The sequence below is a fragment of the Arvicanthis niloticus genome, chromosome 24, assembly GCF_011762505.2.
Source record: "Arvicanthis niloticus isolate mArvNil1 chromosome 24, mArvNil1.pat.X, whole genome shotgun sequence".
Classification (NCBI taxonomy): domain Eukaryota; kingdom Metazoa; phylum Chordata; class Mammalia; order Rodentia; family Muridae; genus Arvicanthis; species Arvicanthis niloticus.
The window spans coordinates 30,573,122-30,593,931 of NC_133432.1; the positions used below are offsets into that span (position 1 = coordinate 30,573,122).

Sequence of the window (20,810 nt, forward strand, 5' to 3'; positions counted from 1 at the left end):
AACACAAAGGTGGATGCTCGCAGCCAACCATTGGACTAAGCATGGGGGCCCCAATGTAGGAGTTAGAAAAAGGACTGAAAGAGCTGAAGAAGATTGCATCCCCATAAGAAGAACAACAATATTAACCAACCAGACCCCAGAGCTCTCAGGGACTAAACCATCAACCAAAGAGTACACATAGAGCGACCTATGACTCCAGCCGCATATATAGGAGAGGATGGCCTTGTTGGGCATCAATGGGAGGAGAGGCCGTTGGTCTTGTGAAGGATGGATGCTCCAGTGTAGGGAAATGCCAGGGCAGAGAGGCGGAAGTAGGTAGGTGGGTGGGGGAGCACCCTCATAGAAGCAGGGGAAAAGGGGATGGGCTAGGGTGTTTCCAGAAGGGAAACCAAGAAAGGGGATAACATTTGAAATGTAAATAAAGAAAATATCCAATAAAAGAAAAAAAGAGCCTGGCAGTGGTGGCACACACCTTTAATCCCAGCACTTGGGAGGCAGAGGCAGGCAGATTTCTGAATTTGAGGCCAGCCTGGTCTACAGAGTGAGTTCCAGGACACCCAGGGCTATACAGAGAAACCCTGTCTTAAAAAGAAAAAAAAGAAGAAGAAGAAGAAGAAAACCCAAACTAATCAACAAACAAACAAACAAAAAAAAAAAAAGAAAAAAAAAGAAAAACGGTTGTTTTAATTTTTTTTTTAAAAAATTACATGTATATGGTGAGGGTATATGAATGTGTGTGCAGGTGCCCTCGCAGGTCAGAGGCATCAGAATTTACTGAAGCTGTAGTTACAGGTGATTGTGAGCTACCTGTGGATGCCAGAAACCAAACTTGGGTCCTCTGCACGATCAGTACACATCCTGCTGAGCCATCTCTCCAGCTCCCACCTTGTTTGTGGAAAACAGGGTCTTTCGCTAGCTAGGAACTCGCTGAGTTTGCTAGACAGCCTGGCCGGTGAACCACAGGGATCTCAGGTCTCTGCTCCCCCAGTGCTGGGATTGCAAGCACTCACCACTGTGCCTGGCTTCTTGTGTGTGTGAGTTTAAAACATGGAATCTGGGGCTAATAGAACTCTCTCTCCCGCCTGCTTTTCTTCTAAGAAAAAATTATTAGCATGTAAGCATGTGTGTTTGTACACATGCACATGTGTGAGTGCACATACAGGCATGCATGTTTCGTGGCACATATGTGAAGGTCAGAGGACAGATTTTAAGAGCTGGTTCTTGGTATCCATCCTGTTAAAGCAGGATCTTTCTTGTTCTTTCTGCTGCATTGCATATTCCAGGCTGCCTAGCCTGGAGCTTTTGGGTAATTCTCCTGTCTCTGCTTCCAATCTCTCCATAGGAACGCTGGGATAAAAGATGTACACATCTAATTTATGTGCATCTCAGGGTTGTCGGGCTGTACTGTAGAGAGTACTTTAACTGGCTGACCCATCTCACTAGCCACCTCATTTCTATTTTGAGACAGGGTCTCATTTACGTAGCCCAGGCTGTCTTCAAACTCAGGTTCTGTGATGGCTTTTCTTGGTTGTCAACTTGACTATATCTAGAATTACTTAAAACCTAAATGTTTGGCACATCTGTGTAAAGATTTTTTTTTCTTGATTAAACCATTTGACGGGAGAAGACCCACTTTTTTGGTGGTTTTCTCTGTGTAGCCCTGGCTGCCCTGTAACTTGCTCTGTAGACTAGGCTGGCCTTGAACTCAGAGATCCACCTGCCTCTGCCTCCCAAGTGCTGGGATTAAAGGTGTGTGCCACCACCTCTTAGCCTGGGAAGACACACTTCTACTGTTGAGTTTGGAGGTGGGAAGATCCACCTTTAATATGGACCACACCTTCTTCTGCTTCTGGCAGGCTATATAAAGGACACATTAATCATTCTAGTAAATGTTCTCTCTCTCTCTCTTTCTCTCTCTCGCTCTCTCTTACACACACACATTCTATAAACTCTATTTCTCTAGAAAACCCTGATGAAGTCAGGTTCCCTGGCTGGAATAATAGACCTGGACCATCATCACGTCATGGCTATCCTAGGTTATATAGTGGGTGTATGGAACCTTGTCACATGAGGGGTGGGGCAGATCTGGCTGGGAAAATCACCTGCTCACTGGGTTCCCAATCATCCCCAGATGAAATCTACTACATTAGAGCTCTCTAGATCTTTGACCCTTTGCAGAGTGATCAGCATTGTTGTCTTCCCGTGTCACCTAGGTAATGGGAATGTCCCTCACTGAGAGGCTCTCATTTCAGGGACACTGCTGAGATATCCAAGTGTAGGGGTGTAGTCTCATAATTGTGACCACCTCTGGTTCATCTCCTTTGTGACTCACAAGGGTTTGGGCCACATGTTCATGCAGGAATGAATTAGAGACTTTGGCCTCAGCCATTGAGAAGGTAGTGGCCCTGAACAATGGCCTCACCATTAAGACACTGAGACATGGCTGGGAATGTAGAATGCTTGCCTAGCGTGAAGTCCTGGGCTCCATTTCCAGCACTCAGAAGTAGAGGCAGGAGGAGCCAGGAGCTCAGGGTCATCCTTGGCTACACAGAAATTCCAGGCTAGGCCGAAATAAAGATGACACCAAAGGCCAGCCTGGTGAGCTAATCAGTTTTTATGGGGGTTACTGACAGGACTATGGGTGAAGGGTTACTTATGAAGCAAAGATGACCTAAAAGTGGTTGCATCACTGAAAAGTCCACCCCAACAAGGGAGACAACTCAGAAAAACTGCGAGCTCTGCAAGTTCCCTGGCGCGCTCTGTAAGACCCTCTGGCAGCTGACAGCCTGAGACTCTGTCCTCTCTGTAGGTCAGCTAGCTGCACTAAGTTACGTATTCCTTCTATAAAGAGCTGGGAGGGATCTTTGAGAGTCTCCAAGTTTTCACTTTCCCAGACACAGAAACCTTTTTGGTTTTTTTTTGTTTGTTTGTTTGTTTTTTTTTGTTTTTTGTTTTTTGTTTTTTTTTTTTTGGTTTTTTCGAGACAGGGTTTCTCTGTGTAGCACTGGCTGTCCTGGAACTCACTCTGTAGACCAGGCTGCCCTCGAACTCAGAAATCTGCCTGCCTCTGTCTCTCAAGTGCTGGGATTAAAGGCGTGCGCCACCACTGCCCAGGCAGACACAGCAACCTTTTGTTCACCTCCAGGAATCTCTTGGAGGAGATGTTTTAATTCCAGGGAAGCTACCATACAATAGATGCAGGAGGCAGAGGCAGGAGGATTACCTGGAGTTCTAGGCCAGACTGGGCTACAGAGGGGGCACAAAAACAAACCAAGGGCTGGTGAGATGACTTAGAGGGTTAAGGCCCTTGCCACAAAATTTGATGAACTGAGTTCAATCCTCAAGACCCACATAGTAGAAAGAGAGAACTGAGTCCTGAAACTTGTCCTCTGAACTCCACACATGGGCACACACACATACCACATGCATATACACATATCACATACATAATACATACACGCATACATGTAGTGACACACACATGCACATATATATATATATACACATATACACACCATACCACACACACATACACCACAATACATAGATACACACATGTAGTGATACACACATGCACATGCATACATACACATATACATATGTACACATATACACACCATACCACACACACATATAAAAATACACCCCCAACATACTTATATACATGTGCAGTGAAAAACATACACATATACACATATACATGTACACATACATACAACATATTACACATACACATATACACAACAAACAGTTAAAACAAACAAACAAACAGACAAACAAACAAACACAAAAAAGTCAAACCAAATCTTAAATAAGGCGAATGTCTCTGTGATGTCTTAGTAACTGGTGGTCATGGCTGTTACCTGGGGTCATGGCTTTAAGCAGGAATTGTCCTCTGCACAGGCCTTGCCTCAAAGTCCTGGAAGTCCCCATCCTGTGATCAGCAAGAGGAGGAAAGGGCTCTGGCCTGCTGTGCAGAGAGAGGACACTGTGGCTGTAAGCACAGAGACAGGAGATGCATTCATCTGAGGACTGTGTGTGTGTGTGTGTGTGTGTGTGCACGCACTTGTGTATCCATGAGTGCTAACACAGACATGTACATGTGTGTGGAAGCCAGAAGTCAAAATCATGCATCTCTCCTCAAAGGCCATCCACCTTATTTTTCTGGGACAGGGTTTCTCACTGAACCTGAAGGTCATTGATTGAGGAAGGCTGGCTGGTGAGCCCCAGGAATCCTGTCTCTGTCTCCATGTACAGGGATTGCCGGCATATCCTGAACCTGGCTCTTCCCATGAGTGCTGAGGGTCGGAGTGCAGATCTTCATGAGTGTGCCACACACACTTTATCCACTGAGCCACCCATCTCTCCAGCCACTCCTTAGGACACTCACTGGAATTGCTCTCAACTTGTAACTTGATTATTTGATGGAGCACAGACACAGTTGTGATGGCAATGGGGACGCTGGGCAGGTTGGCCCCACACTCACTAGGTCGGCAAAGATGACCTTGTACTTCTGATCCTCCTGCCTCCACTTAGTGCTGGGATTATAGGCGTGTACTCCCACATATTTGGGGTTGGTGGTGAAACCCGGGGCTTCGCGTAAGCTGGACACACACTTTACCAGCTGAACCACATGCCCACTGGAAGCACCTGTGCTCTACTGGCCCCTTACATGGAAGTGATTGTCATCTTAAAGTGGAAGCCATGGCCACCGATATGGTGACTATGTACCCCAGGCCACGAAGCTGGACAGAGTATCAGGCTTTTGAAATCTAAACTCTATCCACACCCTTCAGGCCTGCGGTGCTCCCTTTTCTCTTCTCTACAGCCCTAAGTCCCTCTCACCCAGTAGCCAAAGCCAGTGCGTTGTCTTTACCCCGGAAGCCATTATGGATACCTGCAGCTCTCCCTGCAGCCCTCATAGAGTGCCCGGGATGAGACCTCACTATCCTCACTCTTTTGGGAGGGAACTGGACTCAGAGAAACATCCCTGAGGACATAGCATAGCTGTGGCTGGACAAGTGAGCAGTCTCTGTCTGTTCCTTGATTCTTCCCCATAAAGGTGAGAGGGCAGCCTTGGCTAACACTACATCCATCATTCAAGTAGGAAGCAGCCCTTGCACCAGTAGGGACTTCCATTTACACCGGCATCCAACTCACAGACCTTGGCAGCTGATTCTGCCCCATCAGCTCTGGGAGGGTCATGTTCCAATATCTGAGGGGACACCACATAACATCCTGGAGTCTGGCCTCTCCAAGGGCCTAGTCTCCATTTTCAAGGGTCTGAGGTCCTGGGAAAGGGGCTTTTGGTGGGGGGGCAATGGGGTGAAAGCCCTACCCTTTCCCATCAGGCTTGTGCTAACCCACTCCTGTCTGTAGCCTTATGCTGAATGAGTTATGTTGTTAGCTTCAGGTTGCCTCCATTTCTCCAGCTTTGCCAGAGGCATCGGAGTTCCTACCTGCTCTCTGGAGGAAGGCGTGTGGGAGGGCGCTGAATCCTCCCGGGTTGGCCAGCCTCCCTATGAACATAGATTGCCCTTTCCCAAGGATCAGCCCAAAACATCTGGAGTGAAGGGCAGGTCTGGCTCTAACCCCAGGGACAGGACCCTTTCCAGAGCAGTAAGGGATAGATTATCAGGGTGTAACCAACATAGTCTCTTCCATAAAAGCCATTATAAAAGGGAGCGTTTGTCTGGGCAGGCCAAGCCACAACCACAGGTCTCCACAGCCACTCAGCAACTGAACCCATGTGCTTGAAGGAACTAAGGGGAATAAGATATCCTAACAAAAACTCCATGAGAATAGCCTCATGGAGTTAGATAAACGGTACCAAACCCACCTGACCCCTGAGAGAGATTCCCTTGGAGAAGTCCAGTTGGAACAGGTCCAGCTGTTAATGGACGGTGGATGTATGGTGAGGATGCAGGGAAGCATCCTTCAGCTCTTAGAGGACAGCTCTGAAAATATCCTGGCGAGATGGGCATCCTTGTCACTAATGTTGTTTACGGGTTGGTGGAGCTGCTTTTGACAGGTCATAGCTGACACAGATGGATCTAGACGTCTCCCCTTAGTGGCAAACGCCAGAAGAACATTTAGAAGCAAGAACAGATTTAAGGCCCATTGCAAGAGGTCATGGTGCCTGCAGCATACTGAACAACTGCATGGAACTGACCACGGTTCAGAAAACCACGGGTTTCCGGGTGCTTGTGCCTGTTGCCCTCCAACATATTTCCAGAGTGCCTCATAGATTTGCTCTAAAGTCCTGGGAAGGCACAGTGTGTGTGTGTGTGTGTGTGTGTGTGTGTGTGTGTGTGTGTGTGAAAGAAGAGAGAGAGAGAGAGAGAGAGAGAGAGAGAGAGAGAGAGAGAGAGAGAGAGAGAGAGCCGTGTTGCTAGGGCTTAGGGATGCCTCCTGCTTATCTGGTTCTCAGACCTGAGCATCACTGAGGTCTGAAAGAAGGACGTTAAATTGCATTCTGGGTATTGCCTCCCCTCCAAGGATAGCAGGACCAGCATCTCCTGGGCAAGTCTTGAAATCCTACTGCACTTCGCTGGAGTACACCAAATTCTGTGTGTGCTCTTGCCCCGCCCCGCCCCTCACAAAGCCTATAGAGAATAGTCATATGTCCACGCACTCCTAAATAGGAGAGAAATGGCTTTCTGTCTGTGGTGGTTTGAATATGTTAGGCCCAGGGAGTGGCACTATTAGGAGGTGTGGCCTTGTTGGAGTAAGTGTGTCACACTGTGGGTGTGGGCTTTAAGACCCTCATCTTAACTTTGGAAGTCAGTCTTCCACTAGCAGCCTTCAGATGAAGATGTAGAACTCTCAGCTCCCCCTGCACCGTGCCTGCCTGGATGCTGCCATGCTCCTTGGTGATAATGAACTGAACCTCTGATCCTGTAAGCCAGCCCCAATTAAATGTTGTCCTTATAAGAGTTACCTTGGTCATGGTGCCCGTTCACAGCAGTAAACCCTAACTAAGACACCATCCATTGCTGAGAGACAGAGAGAGAGAGAGAGAGAGAGAGAGAGAGAGAGAGAGAGAAGAAGAAGGAGGAGGAGGAGGAGGAGGAGGAGGAGGAGGAGGAGGAGGAGGAGGAGGAGGAGGAAGAAGAAGAGGAGGAGGAGAAGGAGGAGGAGGAGGAGGAGGGGGGGGCAGACATGGTGTTGCATGCTGCATGCTTGGGATCCCAGCACTTAGGAGGTGAAGGCAGAAGGATCAAGAACTTGAAGCCAGTGCCAGTAAAGTGGCTCTGTGGGTAAAGGTACTAAGCCTGATGACCTGAGTTTGATCTCCGGAACCCAAAAGTGAAAAGAAAAAAAACGACTCCCTAAAGTTGCCCTCTGACTTCCACACGTGTGGTAGCATGTGAACACCAACTCACATACATATGAACACACAGTAAAAAAATTTGTTTTACAAGAACTTTTTAAAAAAATATTTTATTTATTTTATATATGTGAGTACACTGTCACTGAAGAGGGCATCGGATCCCATTACAGATGGTTGTGAGCCACCATGTGGTTGCTGGGAATTGAACTCAGGACCCTGCTGAGCCATCTCTCCAGCCCAATTTTAAAGTTTCATAAATGTTCCAGGCCACTCTGAGCTGCATAGTGAGACCCTACCTCTGTCTCAGACTGATAAATCTAAAGGTCATGGTATGGGTCAGAAGAGGATGCTAGGCACCCTTTTCTCCTTTGTAGGGTGCGCCTGCACTGCTGATTATGTGGTGTAACCTATCCACTTCACCACCTTGATGTGGACTTGGTGCTAGGTCCAGAACATGGTCAATAGCCAGTTGGCCTCTATTCCCTCTGCCAAGACCCAGGGAGGCTCCAGCAGCTGCGACCTCAGGATCACAATGGGTAGGTAGCACAGACTACAGTGGGTGGCATAGAGACATAGCGCCCGCCCAGGCTGAAAGTTCAGGGAAACTTGGGGTCCACACCCAGTGTGCGTCACGCTCGCCTGTCATCCCCTACCTTGGGAAAGGAGCACAGACCTCGCCCCGGGTGTGCTGGAGACGGACAGGGTCATGAGCTCAGCAATGAGACAACTGCACGTGGAAGGATCTAGGAGGAGCCAGGGACTGGGGCAGCAAGAGGCGTGGCCATCAGGGGCGTGGTGCCGACGCGCGGCCAGAGAGGGCGTGGTTTTGGTGCGCGAAGAGGTGTGAGCAACAGGGGCGTGATCACTGGGGGCGTGGCCATCGCGGGGGCGGGGCGGTGACGCGCTTCTACGCGCGATCCCGGAAGCGGTGTCAGTACTGGGGAGCCGGCGGCGGGCGGCGGGTGGCGGGGACTTGTTGTTCTTCGCCGAGTCTGAACGAGTAGTCGGAAGCGCGCAGGCGGAGACGGCGACTAAGGGGAGCGCGAGAGCAGAAGCGCGTGTGAAGAGTGCGTGTCCACAAGGAGCCGCCGCGCCCGGCCCCGCGCGCGACCCGGGTGAGTGAGGGGCTTCGGAACTGAGTAGAGGGACCCCGAGTTCGCGCACCTGCGGGAGGAGTACCCCGAAGGCCGCGGGGCCCAGCTTGGGCCTCGAGCACGTGCCACGCGGGACTGGCTCAGGGCCCACGCGGGACCCACCACGTGCGGGAGAGTGGCACACGGGAGCTGTGCGCACCTGGCCATTTCCGTCGTCCCCCCCACCTTACCCCCGGCCTCAACCCCAAAAGGGCCTGAGTAACTGGTGTCACTTTCTAATCAGCTGACCGGCCAGCGGTGCCGGATGTGGAAGCTGTGGGTGGGGAGCGAGGCAGGTGACCGTCTTGGCCAGCCTATCGCTTCCGCCACTTTCTTCAGGTGTGGTCTGGGGCCAAGGTCTCATCCAACTCTGAAGTGCGAGGTTCCCTTGTAGGGTGAGTGGATAGGTGTGTTAAGAGTGTGCGGTGAGAATTCAGAAGCAAACTCCAGCAAATTGCGGGTGAAGAAAGCCTCGTGGGTCCTAGGTGACTAGATTAGATAGATCTCTTTGAGGGAGAGAGGCTCCTCTTCTGGAATCCTTACACATGGAGATGGCAGCCACTCTTAGCCTCCCAGAACTTGTCCAGTACACAAGCAGTAAGCAGTCGGTATTTGGGAGGCCAGGCAGCTTAGTGCTCTTGTTTCTCTTGGGAAGTTCTGCTGAGCCTGGCTTTTCACACATCTCTTATTGCTAACACAGATGCACTTTAACAAGTCACCCTCCCGTTGATGGACAGGCACTCACTCACCTTGCTCTTGCCAGGTGCACTCAGTCCCATAAAGCTGGCATGTGTCACAGTTCAGCCCTTCCCTTTCTGTGTAATCATTAAAATTAGCCTTGGGACCCCAGGGGTTGGCACTTCTGAGGTCTTACTGGGGCAGCCACATTCCAGAAGGTATCTGGTGGAGTGCACGTGGGCACTTTGATGCTTCAAGCTGGTATTTTCCAAGTCTGGTGTTTTAGGGCCAGGTAACTTCTTTCAAAGGTGTTGATCTAAAGACGTTGTGGTGGTTGTAATCCTAGCACTTGGGACTCTGAGGCAGTTAAGATCTTGAGTTTGAGGTTATCCTGGACTACTTATCTCGTTCAAGACCAGCCTCAGTTACTCAGTGAGACATTGTCACAAAAAAACAAGCCGAAACGAAAAGGTATGAATTTAAGCTTGTGGATGGGGTCAGGAAAGCTGTGGATAGGCAGGACAAACCTGCAGCCCATGTCACTGGGGTCAGCCCTCACTGATGGCAAAACCTTCCTCGATCCTTAAATAAATCAACAAGAGAAATGTGGCGTTTGACCTTGGTAAAGGAAATAGTCTAATGTGATAACTTAAAGCTAAACTTCTCGTGATTCCAAAATAAAAGATTTATTAGAGCAAAAAACAAAGCCAGAATTCACTGGATTACATTCCCCTCTTGTTCTTGAACTGAGCAGGGCCCTGTTTCAAGTTCAGGGCTGTGTACTTTCCAGGTAGTTACTAAAAATGGGAGTTGGATGGAGGGTCCTGGGAGCCCTGTTTCCCCGAGAGTCTGCTGTTTCTGTGTCCCAGCCCTCTCTAGCACCCACAAGGCTTCTGGAGAGTCTTTTCTGGCCGTTCTGTCCTGGGGACCCTCAGTTTTTAGTCCCTGGCTCTACCAGCCCCAGGGTTTGTTTACAGTCTCTGGTAACTCTTTCAGTCTAGACTAAGAAGTTGTGTCTGTTTCTGCTTCTGCCCTGGTTGTTGTGAGTCTAAAGGTTTCTTGGAGTGGACTTTCTGGATCTCGGGTCTAGTCCACACGGGAAATGGAAATCAGGCCAGCTGGGAGAATTCACTGTGTGGCCGATCTCTGGAGCTATAAACAGTGACTCATTCTCCTGCCCCACCCTCCCTGTCCCCCGCTCCGGGAAGATGCCTGGTCACTCGTATTTACTTTTGCTTTTTATAAGTCACACATGCGTTATGTTTCCTCTTTCCTGCAGTTTCAGGAAACTGAAAGTGTTATCTGAAAACGTAGAGTTTCACAGAGGTAGACCTGAGCCCCATGATCAAACACCACACTACCTGGTGCTGGGGAGGATACTACAGCCTTGCTTGCTTGATGGCCTGGCCTGAGGTCAGAGGTTAGGGTTAGAGGCTAGGGGCTGTTGTGTCTGGTGACACACCTGCCAGCTCTTCCTTGGGGCCATTGGGTATGGTAGGGGGAGAGCATGCACTCTACTAGGCTTCTTTTCCTGTCTGAGTCCCCATGTCTGTCTATAAAGCAGACCTTTTTTAGTGCCTTGAAGGATACCCTGGAGCTGGTATTAGCAACACAAGCTCTCTGCTTGACACAAGTTGAGTACATGGAAAGAAAGTACATTTAAAGAAAGTTCTAGAACCAGGTCTAGGTCCAGGGAAAATGCTGACTCCCCAAAGACAACAATTAGGAGGGCTTTCTGGAAGAAATGGAAGTTGAGGGTAGAGACCCCATGTCCACCACAGCCAGAAACACTCATCAGCCAGAGAAGGAAGTTCAGACAGGGAAGCTCAGAAGGGAACCCCAAGACCTATGTTATCTGTAGGACTAAGTCTGAGGCACCAAGATCACAGTTGGGGATCTGTTGCTCCAAGGCTCAGGTCCAGAGAGAAGATGGGCCATGCTTGGGGCCACTGAGAGACTCTATTTCAAAAAAAGTGAGGTATGCTCAGTGAGGTGGCTCAGGGGTTAAAGGTGATTGCCATGAAGCCTGATGAGCTGAGTTCAAATCTCCAAGACCCACATCGTGGAAGGAAAGAACTAACTCCCCAAAATTATCCTCTGACCTTCACTCCCACTTTGGCATGTACACACATACAAACACACACGTGCACACACAGGCACACACACACTCCATATATAAACTAGGCTGGCCTCAAATGCTGGTATTGAAGATGTGCATTACCACATCCAGTAAGTAAATGTAATTTTTAAAAGTTAAAAAAACAAACAAAAAAAAAACACTAGATGGGCAGTGGTGGCACACACCTTTAATCCCAACACTCAGGAGGCAGAGGCAAGCAGATCTCTGGGTTCGAAGCCAGTTTGGTCTACAGAGTGAGTTCCAGGACAGTCAGGGCCAGAGAAACCGTGTCTCAAAGAAAGAAAAAATTCAAAACACAAGGTAAACAATCTGAGAAAAGACAGCACACACACACACAAGTCTGGGCTTAGCTGTTTACTGGGGATATCCCCAGTGAAACATGGAGAGTAGAAGGTAGCTGAAGCCCCAGGACCACCAGGGATGGGACAGAGCCCTAACACGGACCTGGTAGTAGAGAGAACCACTCAGTCAGTCAGGGAGAGGAGGTCAGGCTAGAGGCAGAAGGAGGGCAGCCACAGTGGAAGGAGGTGTGCCATGTAGCCCGCTGTCAGCCTCGAAGCTGCTTGAGTCACCTCTGCATGTAACTGGGATGACACAGCTTCCTGAGATTGCAAACGCAAGGTGACCAGACGTCCTCTAGGCTAGGCAGACAGTTATGGCTTATGGGAGGGCGGCCAGCCAGCCAGCCAGAGCTGGGTGGAGGTGCCCAGCCACGCACTGTGGGAGGACAGCGCAGTGAAATCTTAGTGGTCTGCAGTGGCGCGAGCTCATTCGACCAGCTGTGGTTCATCAGCATGTGGCGTTGTATGTTGGTGATGTGTCAGCCCCGTGAACCCTCGGGGGTCCTGGGAAGGGTACTTGGCTCAGGGCATTTGTGAAAGGCTCCTGAGCAGAGGTGGCCACATCCTTAGTGGCTTTAGGTTCTGTGGCTCTCTGCTGTCAGGGTGACGATTGCTGTCTGGTGCATGAACCTGTTCTCTTGGACAGAACAGGTCTCTCCTCATCCTTCCTGCTCCCTTCCCCCATTCTGGGAAAGCAGGAATCTGAAGAGCTCACATCCTGGTCAGCTGGATTAGGGGCTGCAGTTGCTGTCACCCTGTGGAACAGGGCTATCATTCAGAGCCCCCAGGTTGGTGTCACAGTTGCAGCAGAGTAAGATGGTTGATCCAAGTGACATACTACCTTGCAGAACATGGAGACGCTTTGAGGCTGGGACCTTTCCTGGTCCACCATAGCGCGTAGCAAGGTCTCTGTAGCTCCCTGTCTATTTCTCCTTTGGACCTGTATATGGTCCCCCGATAGTGCAGTCAGTGTAGTGCTGGGGACTGCTTCCAGGGAGTGAGAGTGGGTATGATAGGAGATGCTATGCCCACTTCCCGACTCCCCTTAGAGAGACAGTCTGCTGGTTCCCAGACTACCTGCTGTCTCTGGGTACCAGGCTGGATTCCCACACACTGCACTGTGCCTCCCTGCTCTTTATGCACAGGGTCTCTTCTACCCCAGTCCATCCTGAAATGGAAGCTGGGCAGAGGATGGGGTCTCCCTAAGTTGTCCAGAGTGACTTTGAACACACTCTGTAGCCCAGGCTGGCCTTGAACTTGTAATCCTCCCAGGTTCTAGGATGACTGACCTGGCTTGGCCTTTGATGGGTAGGTTGGGACTGTACCCATGTACTTGGTATATTTGGGGCAGAGATGCCATCCTAGCCACACACTGAATTGCTGAAAATCTCTGTCCCTTAGATTGTCCCCCATGATTCCGCCAGGCAGAAGGGCATGCCTCTGTCTGACTCAGAGCCAACATGGACCTCACCTTTCAGCTGGACAGACTTCTACAATGTTGTTCATGAAGGATAGAGTCTGAGTTATTTTGACAGGGGGTACAGGTGTTCCTGCTGGTGTTCTAGGAGCTGAAGCCTATCTGGGGCAGGATCGGCTGCGTAAACACGTTAGCTCAGTGTAAGTGTACACCCAGGACTCTGAGTGGGGACTTCTCACTACTTGTCATCTTTGGGGTCTTATCTCCCATCCTCTTTTCTGAGGTAATGACCCCGAGCATTGGGAGGGGTTGGCATTTGTCCATGGCCCCTGGGGGTTTACTTATTTTTAAGCCAGCTTAGGTCTGAAGAAGGGTTCCTGAACTCAGACCCCAGCAGAAGCCCATGAAGAGGGTGTACATGGAGAGAGCCAGGAAGGGGCCCTTCCTGCTGGCCAGGTGGCCTCCATCCAGTGGTCAGTTGACTCTCAGGGGTCACCTGGGGTCGAGCCCCTGCCCTGTGCATATCCTGGCCACCCTGGTGTCACGGTACCATCATCATGGGAGTGGAAAGATTCCTGCCCAAGCTGAGCACTGGCCTGCGTCTCGGCACCCGCGGGTCTGAGTTGAGTCCCCCTTCTTCCCGGCACCTTCCTTTTCCGCTGGCAGTGGCCCCTGGGGCCCGTGAGCATGCGGGTGGGAGGGGTGTCCTTGTGTGGGAATGTGAGCCGGCTCTGTAAACAGCCTGTGACTCACCACATAGCTATGTCACTGACGCTGGGGTTGCAAGTTGGAAGAGATGCCTAACCCCTCCTCCCTCCTTACACGGAAAACTTTCTCAGGGCTCCTGGGGCTCCTAGGCGCCTGGCTCCTGAGAGCTCCTCATGGAGCAGCGGAAGCCCATGGCTTCTCTAGTGCCACTGTTGCCCGGCTGGAGCTGGAGGTGGTCTGTGGATGCATGCCTTTGCCCATGTCCCCATGTGATCTCTTACTGACAGTGGATCACCTCCACAAGCTGTAGTCCATCTCAGGTCCCAGACGGATACTGTGACAGGAAACATGCTGCTTTACCTGAGCCTCCTGGCCCTGCCCCGTCCTGGTCTGCCTACTGCCATTGCCCCTGAGCGTGACCAGTAATGTCACCAGGGTACTATGTCTCTCACTGATGGCTTCCTGGCAGTAAGAATGGTAGGAGATGGAGTCAGGGCCCTATCAGAGGTGGGATCACAGGGTAGAGAGATGGAGCCTAAAGGTGCCCCATGTCTGTGGGGAAAGGGACAGGGGAAGTCATCTACTGTCTTGTTCATGCCTGTCCGCCACACTCTCCTTTGTGTGATTTCCCTCATGTTCCTTGTCCTGTGCTCATCTTTGTCAGGGTTTGAAATATAAGAGGTGGGGGTGGATCCCGCCAAAAGTTGTCCCTGTCCCTCTTACCTCTTTCTCTCGCCCCCCACCCCGACTCGCCTGTTGTCAGGGAATGATTGGGTTTGTTTACTGCCTGAGAACCTCGTGTTGTCTTTCTGCACAGGCTTGACCCACAAGTCCCAAATGCTTTTGGGCTTCTCTGTTGCCATGGTGACCGTGGGGGGTTGGCTACATCCCAAGGTCGTCATGGCAACTATCAGAGGGGAATCATGCTTGGGATGCTTTGGCTGGCTTTTTCATGAATGATGAGGGTGTGTGACACAATGCAGACTGGAGAATGAGAAGGGCGGGCAAGGGGGCTGGCGGGCTGGCTATGGGGACAGGGCCTGCCGACAGCCCAGTAAGTCTGCCAGGTGGCTGGAGTTCTCTGCCCGTGTGTCTGGCTGGGTCCTCTGAACCTGCTACTCACCAGTAGTAACCCACACCCCACCCATAGGGGCCTTGGGGTCACTCTGAGGGGCTGGGGTGGCCTGGGAGGACTGGTGATGTCACAGCTGCAGTGTCCTTCACAGCGGTAGGTGTCCCTTGGGTTGCGGGAGGGCGGGGCTGGGGAGGAGTGGCAGGTGTTTTGTACCCCATCTGTCTTGGGTGGTGTAAATGAGGCTTTGGGAAGCAACCTTACTTTTCTCCCTGGTGAGCCAGGCTGAGACTGGAACACCGGGAGCTCTTGCTAAGGGACAGACACTGTCCCAAGGACCTGCTCAGAGTGGAGAACTGCCGCGGATAGAGCTGGCTCTGCGGCTGGCAAGTCCCTTTGGTCTTGAGGATGCATGCAGCACCTGGTATTCCCCAGCTAAATATCTTGTCTGCGTTCAGGGGGACAACTAAAGCAGAGATCTACAATTGTTCATGACTGGCAGTTACTCCACAGGGCTGTGGCCTTAGAGTGAGCTGGATGGCAGCCCCCAGGGACCTGGGGGTCTGTCTGCTCTGGGGACTGATGTTGGAGCACAAGGTGTGCTTGGGTCTCATTCCCCTCCATTAGGCAGAGGCAAACTGGCCAGGGCTTCTGCTCCAGAGCACTTAAGACAGTAGTTCTCAACCTGTGGGTCGGCCCCTTGAGGGTATCAAACAACCCTTTTATGGGAAGGTCACTTAAGGCCATCAAAACCCACAGATATTTACATTATAATTCATAACAGTAGCAAAATTACAGATATAAAGTAGCAATAAAAATAATTTCATGGTTGGGGGTCATGAGAACTTGAGATACTATATTAAAGGGTCATAGCATTAAAAAGGTTGAGAATCGCAGGCTTAAGGTCAGGTCTACCCCATTTCTAAGTGCTGTTACTCAGAGGTAATGGCCCTAGCTTTACCTAACCTACCGTTTCTGTGTCTTTGCAGCTACGATTTTCTGGTGGTTCCGTCCTGGTGACAGGGCCCGGGTTATGACGACTAATCCCAAACCCAACAAGGCATTGAAGGTAAGGCGGGCAGGACCAGCATGGGCTGTGACGGGCACTGCCCTGGCATGGCACAGGGACAACTCATCCTGCCCTGGCAAAGCCCCCTTTCACAGCACTGCCCTAGAAAGTGAGGTCAGCTTTGTTCTCAGGAATTGGAGAGAGATCTAAGGAAGGCGGTACAATGGCCCAGAAGAGCCTGGCCTTGATACCCAGGGAGGTAGCTCACAGGTGGGAGGGCGGGAGGGCAGGTGTGGAACAGATACTAGCTACCTATGGTTGCATCCACAGGCCCTTCCTCTGCCCAAACTTGTGTTCCCCCCCCCCCCCCCCCCCGCCTTCCATGCCAGGTGAGAACAGTAGTATCCTCAGGTAAGCTGGTGTCCCTTCGACTAGCCCAGGTCCTTACTACCTGATGTCACTATCACCAGAAGTGCTGCTGAGTCAGCTTTCTTGCCTCAGAGGCTCCTGAGTACTGTGTGCTGGGCCCCTCGAGTGAGCCATGACCAGCCAGATGCAGGCTTTGCTCCAGTGGGTGAGCGTCAGGGAAGGGCAGGGCACTGTACCTTCCTGTCCTCACCTGAAAGCGCTTGGTCAGAGCATCTGAGGGGGCAAGGACTCAGTTCCCTGTGTCTCTAGAAAGCTTTAGAAGTTGACCAAGGTCTTCCTGAGGGAATGGCTGTCAGGTCCTCCCTGTTACAAGAGGTATCATAGCAACAGGAGCGGGGCTGTCTGTGGACACCCTGCCATGGGCATAATCTTGGAGTCCCGTGCTGCCACCCTAATGCAGAATGGAACACAGGGCAGGTGAGAGGCACGGCTGGGCCTTTGTTGTCCCAGACCTTACCTTTGGTGATTGTGTGCTGGTCCCATGAACTCTGTCCCTGTTCTCACTGCTGCTTGTGTGGCTCCTTAGGTCAAGAAGGAGGCGGGTGAGAACGCCCCTGTTCTTAGCGACGATGAGCTGGTCTCCATGTCGGTGCGGGAGCTGAACCAGCACCTGCGGGGGCTCACCAAGGAGGAGGTGACTCGGCTGAAGCAGCGGCGGCGTACACTCAAGAACCGAGGCTACGCAGCCAGCTGCCGCATCAAGCGTGTGACGCAGAAAGAGGAGCTGGAGCGGCAGCGTGTAGAGCTGCAGCAGGAGGTGGAGAAGCTGGCCCGAGAGAACAGCAGCATGCGGCTGGAGCTGGACGCCCTGCGCTCCAAGTACGAGGCCCTGCAGACCTTCGCACGCACCGTGGCCCGAGGGCCTGTCACACCCACCAAGGTGGCCACCACCAGTGTCATCACCATTGTCAAATCTGCCGAGATCTCCTCCACCTCTGTGCCCTTCTCAGCCGCCTCCTAGTGTCTGCTGGGGCCGGGCAGGGCACGGGCAGTGGCACAGCCCTCATGCCTGTCCCAGGCTCCCTGGCACAGATTCCTCATGTCTACCTGCCCACTGTGGACCTCGCGGGGCTGAGGGCAGGGACAGCAGGGACAGGCAGATGCAGGATAAAAGGGAAGCTCTCATGAGCCAGTGCCACAAGCAACCCCACTCATATCTCTTCTTCCCCTGGGGGTGTGTTTTTAGGAGCTGACAGAAACCACATGGGCAACCAGGATGAATAACTCTAGGCCCCTGTGGCAGAGTGTGAGGACTCTGAAGTCTTCCACTTCTCCGGTGCCTGCTTGTCAGCGCCAGTGGTGCCGTCCCCTCTAAGGGCCTCCAGCTGGGGTGGACACCATACTGCCTGTCCCTTTCTGGGCTCTGGCCTTCTTGTCCTTATCAAAGGGCACTACACCCTGCTTTATCTCTTAGATAGAGCCAGGCCTGTGTCATGGGAAACCCTTGCAGGGACTAATGTATGTGTTCCTGTGTGTACACAGGCTTCCATCACAGCCTGTGAAGACCGGAAACTGCTGGCCAGGTGGCCACATGGGAGAGCCTGTTCAGTATGTGTGCCGAGGGTTGCACGAATGTCATGGATTGTCCCTGGAGGTCTGTTAGCCTGCCCATTGTGGTACAGGGCCACCTGTCCACAGAGCCAGCAAACAGCCAGGCTCGGGTTCTCTGGGGCTTAGCAGAGGGGAGAGGTGGGAGAAGAGCAGGTTAAGCCTGAGAGATGCTAAGGGGTACGTCGGTGGCACTCGAGATGTGTGGTGGTGTGTGAAGAACAGGAATGAAGTAGACAGGGAAAACATGGAGTCCTGGCTGCAGAGGTCCAGGGGATGTGAAAGAGGCCTGAGAGGCATAGTATGGAGGGACAGAAACTGTATCTGGAGGGCCTTGTGGGCACGCCCACTGTGGGCGGGTCAGCAAGGACCCCAGGCAGACTAAAGGTTGCAAATACTCTGCAACTTTGGTGCCCAGTTGTTACCTGCCTTTTCCTCCTTCAAAGAGTTCTGAGGCCACTGGACATCTTGGGCTTTTTTAACTAAAGGAATCATGTCCTCCAGGTTCTGGGGAATGTGGTGGACAGGGAATCGGGGCAGGCTGAGCCACAGCCAAGCACTTAGAAAGCACTGTTGGAACCATAGCCTTGATAGGTAATCCATATTGGATATCAATAAGGACCATGCATATTTAAAGAGAGAGGATATATAAATATATATATATATATATAATTATACACACATTTTATCGTACAGATTTTTCATAACAATTTTCTTTCCCAGTTTGATACTGTAGACCTTTATTAATGCAGAGTAGGTTGGACAGTGGGGTGGGGAACGGAGGCCCAGGGTGCCAACAACCTGCCTCAGTCTTTCTGTGGTGGCACTGGGCATGCTGGATCACTGGTGAGACCTGTTCCAGCAGGTATCACACTGGATGAGTGGTCTCCAGGGTAGGCTATAGTGATAGGCAGATGACCACTGACTGGCTTGCGGCCCACTCTTGGCCTGTGGCGGTCTTCCTGGGCCCAGAGGCTCCATACTCTTGGCCTCCAGGGTAGACAGGGCTGTCAGTACCACCTGGAGCACCTGCGCAGGGCGCCTGCCTGGAGGGGGCTGGGAAGGGTGTGAGCGCACCCCATGGCTTTGTGTCACTGAAATGTCATTGTCACAATTATATAATATATGGATGTTTTTATTTAAAGATAAAAGTGAGTTTTCTGTCTTGTTCCTCTGACTTCTTAAAGCAAGCTTTAACTTTCTCAAAAGGTGACAGGGACACATGCCGACCATGCAGAGGCCTGGCATCCACAGCCGCCTGCCACTTGGCAGTTTCATTTCAATATTTATTTTTTTGTGTGTGTGCTTTTTCTTCATGTTATAAATTATTGAGAAGAGATCAAGATCACAGACTGTTAGCCCCTGTCTGCACCCTGCCTCATGGCCACCACCTAATTTATTGCTGTACATGTCGCCGTGACTGCTTTTATATCTTTGCAATAAAGAATTTCCTGTTTAAGATGCTTCCAGTGTCTGGATGGTGTGGTTGGGAAGCATGCATCCTGCCCTGCCGCCTGGGCTGGCCCTTCCCTGATGAAGCCTAGCTTCCTACTCTGCACACCCAGGCCCTCTCCTGGGAGTCAGGTCACAATCCCAGGCTGGTCTCCCAAAATGTAGGGACTATCACCAGGTGACACCTTCCACCTGCACTCTAGGTCATCTGCCGATATGTCCCCCAGTATCCAGGATATGCTGACCGGAGGCCTCTGATGGCCAGGGCAAACTTGTGGGCGCCTCAGGGACCTGAGCCATCCTCATAGGGATGTCACCTGCTTGTGTTACCTGCTTGGCCCCTGGCCCCTGAGTGGTGTTGGGTGGGGTCTCCAGTGAACATGCAGGACATTGCAAACAGGGCCAGAGTCTGTGGGGCACAGCCATGCTCCAGCTCAGTGACACTAACAGAATGCTCTAAGAAGTCTGACTAGAGTTGAGGATGGCTCAGTTGGTAAAGTGCTTGCCTTGCAAGCCTGAGGAACTGGGAAGCCACGTGCATATTTGTAATCCCAGTATTATAGAAGCAGAGATAAACAGATCTCTGGTCCTCATGGGCCAGCTGCCCTAGACGACTTGGTGAGGTTTAAGACAGAAACAGTCTCTAGCTAGGCCAGATTTCTCTACAGCTGACTCCAGAATCCCATGTCCCCAGCCTATAGCCTACTTCTCTGTCCCTGAGTGGTGACCAGCCTCTGGATAGACTATAAAAGGCCCTGTCCACCCATGTTGCATGCTCACCCCAGATCCACTCAGCACAGTGTTCAGCACAAGTTCAAAATGGCAGGAGCCCTTCATGATGCCCCATGCCTGCAAATCCCAGTAGTTATGAGGATGAGGTAGCCAGATCACTCCCAAGTCCAAGGATACCCTTGACTTAGTTTGAGGTCAGCCTTGTCTACATAGTCTGGGCCAGCCTAAGCTACAAAGATCCTATCTCAAGGAGTAAGGGCCAGTAGAGTAGCTCAGGTCACATAGTCTGCCATGTAAATGGGAGGACCTGTGTTCAGATCCCAACACCGACATCATCCCAGCAATGTAGGGGTGAGAGCAGATTCTTGAGGCTCACTGGCCAGCAGGCAAATTGATGAAGAGCTACGGTTCAGTAAGAAACCCTGTCTCAAAAACACGCACACGTGCACACACACCCACACACGAAATGGCAGAAGGTGGTGCCAGGACAAGCCCAGTTACTGCCTGGCAAACATCCCCCTCCTCGGAACCCCCTTGGGCTAGACTTGCAACGGTCCTGTTACTGGTGGCGATGAGACTGAAGCCAAGTCCCTTTCCCTGGTACTCCAGACATTCCATCATTCTTTGAGCAGCTTGGCCTGGCCAGATCCTTCTGAATCAGTCTACAGCCATCAGAGCCCTGGTGGTGGTGGTGGGGGCCATGTTATGCATGGCCCAGCTTTGCTCTGTAGCATGTTCTACTGAAGTACCTCTGAGGGCAGGTGGTGGGGGAAGAGGGAAACAAGGTGCAGTGACCCCTACTGGCATTATCCCCTACT

General features: G+C 51.5%; 1 protein-coding gene across 1 annotated transcript; it reads left to right on the plus strand.

The window, feature by feature from the left end:
• The first annotated feature begins 8,258 nt into the window (after window positions 1-8,258).
• Mafk (MAF bZIP transcription factor K) lies at window positions 8,259-19,267 on the plus strand. Its single transcript, XM_076923492.1, has 3 exons — window positions 8,259-8,448; window positions 15,812-15,891; window positions 16,787-19,267. The coding sequence occupies exons 2-3, from the start codon at window positions 15,856-15,858 to the stop codon at window positions 17,219-17,221; spliced, it is 471 nt and encodes a 156-aa protein (XP_076779607.1). The 5' UTR covers window positions 8,259-8,448; window positions 15,812-15,855; the 3' UTR covers window positions 17,222-19,267.
• Window positions 19,268-20,810: the final 1,543 nt, after the last annotated feature.

Coding starts and splice junctions, on each gene's coding strand:
- Mafk (XM_076923492.1), top strand. CDS start 15,856: ATGACGACTAATCCCAAACCCAACAAGGCATTGAAG. Junction 15,892..16,786: donor AACCCAACAAGGCATTGAAG/GTAAGGCGGGCA, acceptor GTGGCTCCTTAG/GTCAAGAAGGAGGCGGGTGA.